This window comes from Poecilia latipinna, unplaced genomic scaffold (assembly GCF_001443285.1).
Source record: "Poecilia latipinna isolate Pla-1442-1.1 unplaced genomic scaffold, P_latipinna-1.0 Scaffold611, whole genome shotgun sequence".
NCBI classification, from domain to species: Eukaryota; Metazoa; Chordata; class Actinopteri; order Cyprinodontiformes; family Poeciliidae; genus Poecilia; species Poecilia latipinna.
In genome coordinates, this window is record NW_015113227.1 from 96,483 (window position 1) to 108,922 (window position 12,440).

At 39.4% G+C, this 12,440-nt stretch overlaps 1 protein-coding gene across 3 annotated transcripts in view; it reads left to right on the forward strand.

The window, feature by feature from the left end:
- Positions 1-12,093: 12,093 nt before the first annotated feature.
- Positions 12,094-12,440, forward strand: part of pald1a (phosphatase domain containing paladin 1a) — a 37,336-nt gene continuing 36,989 nt past the window's right edge. For 2 of the 3 annotated variants that reach the window (XM_015043007.1, XM_015043010.1), the window contains exon 1: positions 12,094-12,387. In XM_015043007.1, coding sequence (XP_014898493.1) covers positions 12,297-12,387 — 91 coding nt within the window. In that variant the 5' untranslated portion in view covers positions 12,094-12,296. The remainder of the gene's footprint in view (positions 12,388-12,440) is intronic. The other variant, XM_015043008.1, reaches the window with a different exon arrangement.

Consider the following 12,440-nt stretch of genomic DNA (forward strand, 5'->3'; position numbering starts at 1 on the left):
TCATCAGCCATTCAGTTGGTAATGAGGCGGCTTGGGTTGCGCAGTTGACGCGATGCGCATCGGTTTTGTTTGTGTCAGGCCTCAGCGGCCTGACTCCCCATCCTAGGACTAATTCTTTTGGCTGTTTGTTGTGGAAAGCCTTCTTTGCACATCACCCTGAATGGTAATGGTGATAGATGGATCATGGTGGAGAGATGTCTTTCTTCAGCAGGTTCAAAGAAAAAAAAAAATGAGATTTTTTTTTTTTTTTTTTTTTTTATGTAGGTGGTAATCATGAAAAAAAAGAAAAAAACACTTAAAGGCTGCAAAAATATTTGAAACTAGGGTGTAGATTTACATTACCCAACTCCCCATTCATGAATTGTTTGTTTCAATTATTTGTGTTCAGCTAAGCTTAGCTTTCCCCATGACGCTACAGTCTATTAAATAGCATCTTTGAACAATCAGGTCACTGTGTATATTAAAATGACTCACTTAATAGCTAACATTTATTTATTTATTTATTTTTTACTAAAGAGATGACCAACATTTGTTAAATATTCCTGACCTAGTAGAACTTAAGCATACTTACAGAGGATTCAAGGTTCAAGAACCCTTTTGAAACTGCTATGCTAGATCATTTCAGAACATTGCCTTCACAAAGTTGCCCACAATAATGCAACCATAGTTTTGTGACTTTCTAGTTCTATTTTTGAACAAATAACACTGAAGATATGTCACATTCAAGGTGGAAAAAGTTTTAAAATGATTCATTACGGTCTCAGTTTTATTATGCAGGGGTATAGACATTTATCAGCTGTGAAATCAGTCCTACTAAAAATAAAGTTAGGTAGAATATTACAATACAGTGATACAATATAACTGATAATCTATTAGAATTTCAAATTAGCAGCTTATATTTTCAATCCAACATCTAGAAACCCTAAGAATATCACACAGCTACACACCTGGTTGTAGGTGATTAGGTCACATGAAACCAAACCAGAACATTTGGCTTGCATGGACATTACTGCAAACAACCTCCCCACAGTGTGACATAGCAGTGGTTGAATCATGCTATGGGGAAATCTGGTCAGAACTGTCAAAAGACTAATCTAATCAGTTTATATTTATGTCATTTTGCAGTAAAAAGTCTATGTAAAAAAAGAGAGTGTCTTCCTTGGAGCTGTAGCATATTAATGTAAAAACATTTATTTGATAGGGACATTTGAATTATTTTTTAGCTCCCCTGACTAACTGGAATGCACATTACACAGAAGCTGGTCTGGGGACACACTTCCTGTTTAGCCTAGCAGCCACTTGTACCACTGACCTACCTTATCTTTATCAGCTTTGAATCTTGCAAAGCACAACTTATTTTATAGTTCACTAGTACAATACTGCAATAAACTGCATGTTACAATTGTATGTTTGGCCTGAATACAAAATCAGTCACTTCACACTATTTATTAAATTTATTAGATTTATAAAAATACTAATTTCAACCATTTTTATTTAATTTAGATTTCAACAAAGCTTTCTTGAGCTCAGAAGCCAATGCAGGGTGGGAACGACCAGGGAGAGTTGCTGTTTATTTCCAACTTGTTCTTTGCATAAATTATGAGTTGAAGATATTTTCTGGTCTCAACAGCAGAAAGTAATATATTATCTTTCAAGTCAGGAATCTTTTAAAGTAACATTAGATGTTTTCAGGTTCATACCCGTGTCCCCATATTTGCCGATGTGTTGTGTTAAGTCTAGGTTGTTTTGGAGACCCCTGACCAATGAAGAGCCCTGATTGGCTGCGCACAATTTGCTTATTTCCTTGGCTCACCCTGAAATTATGGGAGTCATGTTCTGGTGTTTATATTGAGGAGTCACTGAAAAGGTTCCTCTTAGTACCAGCTGAGTTTGTTTAACACCACAGGCTGCCTGAGTATAGTTGGTGACCATACCCATCACAGTATGTGTTCTCATTACCACTTCAAGCAGGATAATGAGTGTTGTCACAGACCTCAAAACATCTCAAAATGAACATGACAATGAGTTAACTGTTGCCTAGAGCCTCCAAAGTAACCAAATCTCAATCCAATGACATGGGTTGGGATGTAGTGGAATTGTGGATTTCCATCATGGATGTTCAGCATATAAATCCATACTGCGAGATGCTACCGTGTCAATATGGATCAAAATCTGTCTAATATTTTCAACTCCTTGCTGAATATATTCTGTGAAGAATTAATTATTTTTACAACAGGGAGCAGCCAGTTAGCATCTCAAAAGCTAAAAAAAGTAAGTAATCTTACGACACCCAATCCCAGAGACGTTGAAGGATCGTATCCTGCCCAGCTTTCCTGCTATATGGCCAGATAGAGGAGCAGCAAAGATAAATGAGGTGGTTTTAGCAGTGCTTACCAACAACTGATCATGTCATCCATGACATGTTACTGTGGAATACTGTTTCTGCTGCTTGAAAATTGAGCCGTTAGCATGATCATGAAACCAACAGCAATCATTTTGAGTCAGAAGCTACTTCAGAAATGATGTAATGCTGACTGCTGCTTGAGATCCTCTTAGCAGCAGCAATGACTCTTTGAAAATACATGCATGATACGAGAACATTTGTTTTCCCTTTGGTGTAAATAAAATCCTTTTGAATTTAATTAACCCATCTATGAAGGTAAAGGGGGTTCTGTAAGGTGTACCTAATAAAGTGGCCAGTGAGAGTGCCTGATAAATTTGTCTTTATCTGGGAGTATAAACATGGCTGGTAGAAATATGTGCATTTAGTTCATGTGAACGCCATATGCTAGCTTGAAAGACAAGTGTCCATATTAAGATAGAAGATGAAAACAAGAGATAGGAGATATAAAATAAGTGGAACACTGTGTCGTCCTCAGTCACTTCAGTGGGAGTGTAATCAAACAGGAAGCAACTAATGTAATCTGTTTTTAACATCTGACTCCACGTTTCTCATATTCCTGTGCCTCCCTATGCAAGGTTTCTGTGTTCTTATTTTGACTCGCTGATGGAGCATCTGTGGATAACCACTACCCGCGCATGCGCTGTGTGTCAGAGTTCGCAAGCAAAATCTTTTCCGTGAAATTCTCAAGATAGGACAGAAAAAAAACAACTTAATAAACCGTTGTTTGTTTGTCTTTCGCTGGTAAAAAAGCAAAACCTGTATATTTTTATAAGCTTCGGAAGAAAGTATGTTTCGTCTGGACGCTTTTCCGCCGACTGAGAGCTGCTGAAATGGTGAGTCGCTTTAAAGTTTACCGTGCTCTTGTTGCAATGGCAGCCTTAAAAGTTGGGATTTTTTCCCCTGTTTTTTGATGCTTGGACTTAAACAGAATCGCCGTAACCTCTACGCTTATACGCCTGGCTTGTGTTTCACGAATACTACAGTTCTTTAGCGTGTTTTTCATTCTACGAAGTATTTCTTTTCAGGCTGATGGAAGCATGTGCTTGGCATCCCCCACTCTGCTCTCAATGCTTTAACTGTATTGTGCATTGCATCTGGGCATCTGAGCGTGTTAGAGCCATGATGAAAGTCTGAGTTGGAAATGCTTGGACATGTGCAAATGGTTTATAGATGAATGGGCGCTTCTACTTTCATCAAACAGGGAGGCAACTTGCAATGATTTTCATAACCATGTAGACCAGTGAGTTACATAAAAGTAGTAAAGTCTTTGATAAACGATTTCACCAAATTAATTACCTGAAAGTAACTAGAACCTTAAAAAAATACATTTTTGGTTTCAGAGCACACAAAATTCATTTTTTATTATAACTGTACTACAGTGTCTTTATTAGCTTAAAGATTGGAAAGATATTTATAATCAAAATATGACACTGTAGGTATGAGAAAGACCCCAGTTGAAGTAAGACAAAGCACATGATGCTCTTTGATGTATTGTACTGGGGGCCCCATCCAGCTGGGACCGTTCTCTGTCTCTGAGCTCTGGGCATATCACTTTGCCCTATGTCCCCGGGGGCAGAAGACATAAACTGGCGCTTGTCAGTGTGTGAGCCCAGATCAAACCGTGAACATCACCATTAATCAAAATTGAGCGCACGACACTCCCCAGAGAGTGAACAGCTGGGGAATAAATGATTGGGCTCAAAAACATTTCGTTTATCTTGATAAGAGACCTACAAGAGGAAATGTAGTTCTCACAGATGGAGCACAAAAAAGTGGAAGATTTTTCATTTGGAAAATGCTGCCATAGCTTCCTTGGTAATGGCGATTACAGTGGTTTGAAAAAAGTATTTATACCCCTTGAACATGCTTTTCAACGTTTTTTACCAAATAAGAGTCAGGAAAAGTGTTGCTCGCATTCAGATCTCTTCACCCTGATGGCAGAATCAAGTGTAACTTATTGATTTCAGAATGAAATAGAGTCCACTGTGTGTAATTTAATCTCGGTATAAATAAAGCTGTGCTGCGAAGGCCTTGGAGGTTTGTTAGAGAACATTAGAGAACAAACAGCATCAAGAAAATCAAGGAACACACCAGACAGGTTAACAATAAAGCGGGGGAGAAGTTTAAGTCAAAGTTTGGGAGGATCTCTTGCAGCACATGAGAATGGGTAAAAAAAAGGAAAAAAAAAGAAGCTAAAACACAACTGTAACCGACTGGAGACTGGGTTGGATGTACTGGGTTCTGTCCCCAGAAATGTTTGTTTGAACTGATCCATTTTCCTGTCTGTAGGCTAAGCTATACCTAATTGAATTTAAAAATCCTTGATTGGACAAAAATAAATTTGTCAGAGCAAATATCCTAGTAGCAGGCATTGTGCAATGCAGTGGGTTATTTCCACCACAAGGTGTCACATTTCATTAAAGCACTTGGGAGAACAGTTTATTTCCCATCAACATGTACTTTTGCATCTCTGTGATTCTCATTCGCTCCTCCCTGGAGCTGCGGAGTGATTTTGTGTTTTGACTTCAACTCCCCTGTCCTTGAAGAATAATGATGCAACCGTGAAACCATCAGTGGTATAATATTTTGTTTGGCAGCTGAGAGCTGAACTTTTGTAACAGGTGAAAACACTTTCCTGTGTTATTGCCTCCTTTTCCTGTTACACTGTGGCCTACTAAACACACTTGTGTTTTTTTTTTTTTTTTTGAGTGTGACACAGACCAGGACAGAGAGATATTTGGCTCATGTCAGGTGATATGCAGGGCTTGTGCAGGTTTTCCGTTTGGGACATTAAACAGAGAGGATGTTTTACTTAATCTGTCAAAGAACATCCGTCTTTTATTTCATCTTTTTTTTTCTAGCGAGGAAGGAAGTGAAGCTGTCAGAACACTCATTTCATGCCGCTATATTTCATTACATTCAGGTTATTTTTGCGACGTCTTTGCTTTTCAGTTTTGCTATTATATAAGCCTTCACATGAATGAAACTGGGCTTATCAATTCTCTTTCCTCCAACAGATTCATTCTGGTACTGATGTTTTTTCAGGCAATGGGAGGGCCTGGTTTCACTTTTAATGGTGTTGCAAGAACTTCAGAGTCTTGGCTCGCAGCTCTTGCAGGAAGGAAGGAACAGGTGTGGCAGCAGTAGATTTCTGCATCCATATCTCAAAAATGACTCCCGCGCTCTATCTTTTGATAGATTGTGGATTGTGGGTTGTGTTTGTATGAATTTATTCTGACAGATTGCCTGTCAGTAGAGGAAATATGATGTTGTTGTATTGTGAAAGCATCCATGCCCTTTTATTTTCTCTTCTTCACTTTTTTGTTTCACAGTCTCAAACTTCAACATGTTTAATTTGGATTAAATGCAATTTTTAGTGAATAATTGGGTTGGATGCTTGAATGAATTTTTTTTTTTTTTTTTTTGCGCAATGGAGTCATGCTCTTCATGCCCATAATATGGCCAGCTAAATACTTTTTCTGGATTTTAGCAATGGAGAGAAAGTTGTGGAGACATTGTGGCGAAGGATAAAAATAAGAAATGCGAAGACGAGAACGGTTCAGAAGTCCAGACCCAGATGCTCTTGGAAATTGTTGCCAAGACATTACAAAAAAAATGCTGTGCTTGCAGGCTCTCCAGTAATCTGTTGAATGGGCTAAACGTTTTGTCTTTAGATGTTCAAATATGATAGATACGTTTACCAAAAGAGCTAAAGAATATTCTACAAATCAAAATGGGAAGCTACAGTCATAAGCTTTATAAACCACACCTTACAGATAAACTGAAATCATGTGTCTCCCCCCCCCCTCTTTGCAACATGTGTCGGTTTGTTGCATACAAACAATCCCAATTGAACCCGTTTTGTTTGTGGTTATGATGTAGGAAAATGTGGAAAAGGCATGCAAGGCTCTGCATGTCGTCCGGTGTGTGGTTTTCGTCTGCGTATTTGCATGGAGAAGCGGTCTGAGATGCTGGGGTTGTAATTACAGGCAGTACGTCAGACAGACGTTTGCAGCTGAAGCTCAGGCTTTAATCCAAGTATTTGCCCAGCTGTTAGCCTTGTTTGCCTTCAGCATGCCGTGTGTTAACTGCTAATGAATGGAGTAATTAGGGCTTTGCAGTGAATCAGGCTTGTGTGATGTCATCTGTGCGCAGTTGTTAGTAGTTGTCAGAGTTTGAGCTACGCTGGGTCAGTGAGGGTCGACTGTAACGGTTACGGTTCATTCCTATGTGAAAAGATCAGCCATGTGTTTGAAAGGTGCAGCGCTGCCAGGCGGGGGCTCCGGTGGTGAGCTGGATGATGAGTAAGCCTCTCTGGACCCGCCTCCACATCCTCTCCTTACACACACACACACACACACACACACACACGCACACGCACAAACACATACACACACACCCGGTCATGCACGAGCAGCTTTGCACCTCGTGCATAGGGGATGCATTCAAAAAAGTAACAGACAACCAACAAGCAGAGCATACCTTTGCACACCTAAACCTCTAAACACTTGCTGCTGGGATCTGTCCTGAGTGAAGGACCCGCTTTTGTAAGGACACGCTAATAATGCAGAGACTGCCACCTGCTGTAGTTTGATCGGCAGGCAGAGACGGATTGCCTCACAGATCATCAGAGAGAGAGAGAGAGATGCCAGAGAGGACGTGTGACTGAGACCGGTCGTCTTCTGCCTGGAGAGCTGTCAGTTTGTTTTCGACCTGCTGTTTTCCACTTGTGAGCCTCTCAGAGGGTGGAGCGAACAGCTGAATGTCAGGTACAGTTGGGAGACTTCTCTGTTACAATGCCTGACCTGTGCTGTAGAGTTCTGTTGGCTGTAAGGGAAATTTCAGATTGTTAGTTTGATAGTGCTGCACTGCGAGCTTAGAGGGATCGACAATTTCTTGTAGACAAAATGGGTTTTTGCAGTTGCACAGCTCTGAGCTGCGAGCGAGCGAAACAAATCTGAGTAAAATCTCACCGAAGCAGGCAGAAGGAAGGCAGATTTTTGAGGCGTGTGACAGACCGAAAGCCCTGTCAGTTGGTCCGGCGGCGCTGACAGAATGTTGCGGTTGGACACTTTGGTTTGGAGGAGAAAATAAGACCGTATTTTACCGCAGCCTTGAAATCAGAGCGCTGAAATTGCCAGCCTGACATAGAATCAATTACAGGCTGGGGTTTTAAAAATAGAATCACTTGCTCTTTTTTCTTTCTTTCTTTCTATCTTTTTCTTTTTTTTTTTTTTAGCAAAATGCAGAATTATGCAAGTTATTCATGTGATTTATGAATAACTTGCCTAATAAACTAAAAGGCACCTTTCCCAATAGTTTTTGTATTGGATTGTAGTTTGATCTCGCAGCGGAAAATGACTTTCACGTCTTTTGATTAGATTTGCAAGCAGAACAATAACACTGCTTGGTTTCCTCTTTACAAGTTGTCCCCCCTCCCCCCCACTCCTGGTTTTCTTTTTAGAAACAAAGACAAACATCGCCGCTGCAAGTTGACATGAATGCACAATGAGTTGAGTTAGTTTTTAAAGGAAAAACAAAATGAAACAAAAAAAAAAAAAGTATTTGCAGAGGAAGCTCTGAGCTCATTTCCAGGCAGATCTCTGATATTTCAGCTCAGGAACTTGCCGTGTCCTGCAGAGCCACGCTTGTGCGCCTAACCCTTAACCTCATTGGGTGTACATGCGTACAGCTGTAGAGTGGAAGCTTCAGAGAATACTGCTGAGCGTTTCCTATGAGCTCACCTCACCCCCCCCCCACTCGCTTTGCCATGCAACTGAGTTACGGTTCCTGTTGTTTACAGTAATGAGATTATTATGAGTTTTTCATTTCTTTTCATGTCAGGGTTGAATCATACAACATGTTGTGATCTGATTATGTGCGTGTGTTTTTTTGTTGTTGTTTTTTTCTGCTCCTGTTTGTTCGGCCTCTCAAACTTAACATTGGCAGACTGAATAAGTCGCCTCCATGGAGACAAACGGGGTTCCTTAATGTAATGACCAATGTTGCACAACAAGTGAATTGAATTTGACATCATTTGTGGGTTGTGCAACCACGCTTGTGGCGTTGTGCTCAACCTTGGTATGGGATGTGGTGTTGAAAGACCTCTGTATGTGTCACGGAGTGTATCTCTCTCTTGAACCCCTGCATGTCTTCTGAATGAAGCGTGCTCTGCATCCTTCCTCTGGGCCAACAACAGATGCATCCTGCAGCTGCAAGCTCCTTCCTGTCTGCAAGGGGACCCTTTTGTGTTAAGATGCAGCTACAGCGAAGTTGGGACACCGTATGAATTTAAATGGAGCAGGCCTGAATGGAGCGATGCTAGTTGGCTGGCAGGCGCTTCTGTTTTGCATCATCGCTACTACATTGAAGCGCCAGCGGTAGATAGTTTCAAAGTGAACTTGGATGATCATGCAAACATGTTCGTGCTTCTTGAGCTTTCGCATTTTATGATATTGCAACCACAAATATTTGTGATTTTAGTTTTTTTGTAAATCTTACGATAAAAATGATAATATATATATATATATATTAAAATACTATTACTTTATTTTTAGTTTACTGTATGGCTTGACTTCATGCTACAGCATTCATAGCACCACAAACACAAATACTGTTCTTGAAAACATTCCCATTTGAAAAATGGCCTCTTCAGGACGCCATAAAGAAATGTGATTTATATTAGTAGACCTCACACAATCACTGCATTTAGCCATAGTTTGAAATTTACTGATATTTATTGATGCTCTTGTGGTACAAACAGTAAAAATAATATTTTTACTAATCCCTCCCTCAGTTTATTTAGTGTCATTAATTGACATTTTATTAAGATAACAATAAATCAAATTCTCATCATAAGACATTTTTAAAATGCCTTGCCTTAATATCAGCTCTGACCTATTTTTTGTAACAGCTTAAGAAAAGTGTCTCCATAGTATGATGCTGCCACCGCCATGTTTCTTTGTGGGCATCTTTTTTCTGTGAGATGTCAAAATCTTGAGATATTGTTACTCTGCCGCTTGGCCTACGCGATCCAGTTTGTTCATTAGTGGCAACACAATTTACATTCCACTTGATAATTATGCAGTGCTTTTTGTTAGTGTATACCTTAAAATTGAATTAAAACACATTGAAGTTTGTCGTTGTAACATAAGATAACTCTTTGTTAGTCGCACAAGTGGGAAACATAAGTTGTCATAACAGAAAGTGGACAGTAAAAATATAAGAGTAACAGGAACAGAGAAACAACAGAACGAAACAGAACGACGTAGAAAACACCAACAATATAAATATAGAAAAGGTAAATATGGAAACAAGAAATAACAAAAGATAGAAAATTTAAATAGACATGAATACTTTTGCAAGGCACTTTAAATTAGGACTTAAAAAACAACTTTTTATTACAACTGTTTGCGTCGGTAAAGAAAATATTTGCGATGCAAGCGTGGCACTTCTGTAGCCGACATGAGGGATAAACAGCCTCTCTGATGAGCTGCCATTATTGGCCCTTCAGGAGGATGTTTATGACTGTGGGCTATTTCTACTCAGGCCTCCGCCCGGCTCTGCCTGCTTTGGAAGTCTGGGTTTGCCTTAGCTGAAATCACTAGTTGCTTAGGAGTCGGCGGCGCTTGTGTGTACCAGGGACTTCCGTGCTGAAAAAACGTGAACTCTTTAGTCTTGCGGCGGCAGAGCTGACTGAGAGTAAGGTGAGGCGGAGGAGGCTCTCTGACTGATGCACCAAATTCAGTCTGAAACCTGTTCTGCAGCAGCGGTAATGTGACATTTCCTCAGCAGACCTTTGAAAATAAAGTATCGTGAAGTTATAAGGCAGCTTGTTGTTGGAAAAACTACAAAGAACAGGTTTTAGGAAGGCCATTAAGTGTTAGAAGGATGCCTACTAATTAAATGGTGCAAAGTAAGTGACTGAAGATATTTTGGTTGTTTTTTTTTTTAGTACTCTTTGATGTTGAAAACCCCTTCATCATCATTTTTTACAATGTTTTCCCCTGGGTTTAGGCTGGTAGCTAACACTAGCTTTTCCATATCCAAAATGACAAAATATGTATAAAAAAAGTCAAGCAATAATGCAACCAAAAGTTAAAGATGGTGTTATATTTGGAAAAAAAAAGAACTTAAGCATTGACACAAAACACAAAGGTGATTCAAGACAAATGAAGGTGTGGGGAAAATCTTCTGCTTGAATTTAAGTTCATGATTTATGTTGTGTTTTATCCAATGATGTGGAGGAAATCAGGAGAAATGTTGCACAGTTGCTTGGAGACCTTGGAGACTGGGATTGTACCCAGTCTTTGAGTCTGCCTGTAAATTACCACAGAGGGGAATGACTGCTTATGACAAAAATGTGACTTTAAAATACAAAAATTCTATCCATATTCAGGTGGTTTAAGTATTCTTTCATCTTCTCCCGTTTCTATAAGTAACTGTCTCAAGAGAAAACTTTGCATTGATTTTTTTTTTTATTACTTTTTTTAAAATCTGTAATCAGTTTTTGCTTAACACATGAATGTGAACTGGACTACAGGAATGTTAACTGTCAAAACATTTTTCTCAGGACACTTTCTGTGACACTGTTCATACATTAACACTCTATATGCTATTAGTTTACCCATAAGAACATGCCATTTAGGCCCCAAAATGTGACTTTCATCTAATGCCACATATTGTTGATAGAAGGGAAGTTAAAATACTAAGACGGTATCTACAAATGTTCTTCTTAACTTGGCACAGACACAGAGAAAAGTATGATGCTGATAAAGCTATGACAAGACGGCACTTACTTGATAAACAACACCTCGGTTGCCATGGCGATATGGCTGTTGACTCTATATATCCAAGTTGTGGCTTTAATTGTGTAATGCCACGACTGCGTGATTATCTCACAGCTTTGGGTTCTTGCTTCCCTTAAATTCAAGCTGAACAAGTTTACCCCCTCACCCACCTGAAGGTTAGTTCCTCAAACTTTACCTTTCTTTCATGAACTTTATAGCAAAGGTTCTTATTCTGTCTTTTTTTCTATGTCTACAGTTAGCGTGTAACTGGGCATGTTCCCACTAAAAATGTATTTTTTTTCTTGACATGAAAACCGATCGTATTTCCATCTAGTGGGATTTCTGACAGGACGTCACTATTCATATATGGTAGTGAACTCCGCTTATGGAGGATATGACTCAAGACACACCGTTTGTTTTGCAAAAACAGGTTTTAAAGCTAATTGTCTGTTTTCAAAAAATGCTATACTTTCAGTTATAAATAGTTATGTTTGATACTTTTGAAATAATAGGGTTTTCTGCCTTCAAAGTATGATGCAATATGCCTTTTATAATAACTCGCTTTTATTAGATAACATCTTATTGCTCTAATTACAAAAATAGATTTGTTTGCTTGTATTCACTGTTGGGTTCCAAATGACTGACACTAACTTTGTAAGTTTTGTTTAATTAATAACGACATAGCAAATCCAAATAGTTGCATAAGAATTACATGTTTTTGTCAATATATTTCCTAATATTTACACCTTATAATACTGTATTTCTCTCCGAGAAGTCTTTATTTTGCATGCGCCCCATGAGAAGAGAACTAAACTTTAGCCATCTGGCCACCAGATGTACGACAACTTCCTCCACTCCCTTCCGTAGAGACTCAATTCTCCTGCCTAAATCCACTTCCCAACTTCAGACAGGAGATAGCACGCAGCAGAGCAGGACGTTGTCTGAAAACTTTGAGTTTTCTTTCTTCCTCTCTTCCTTTTCTTTTTTCTTCATTGAATGCCAAGCTGTCAGGCACTCTGATTTCCCGTGAGGGGTGTTTCCCACCGTCTGATGGGGGCGGGCGACGGGATTCCAGAGAGGAATATATTTCTTCTTTAGATGGGATGCCAAGTTCTCACACTCTTTTCGGACCATGGCGGAAAACAGGCAGCAGAGAAAAAGTGCTGGAAGTGGAGATCGCTCCTCGTCTCATTTGTAAGATATCAGATTTTAGCGGAGCGTTGTGCCGTAAAGGGTTGTTATTTTTT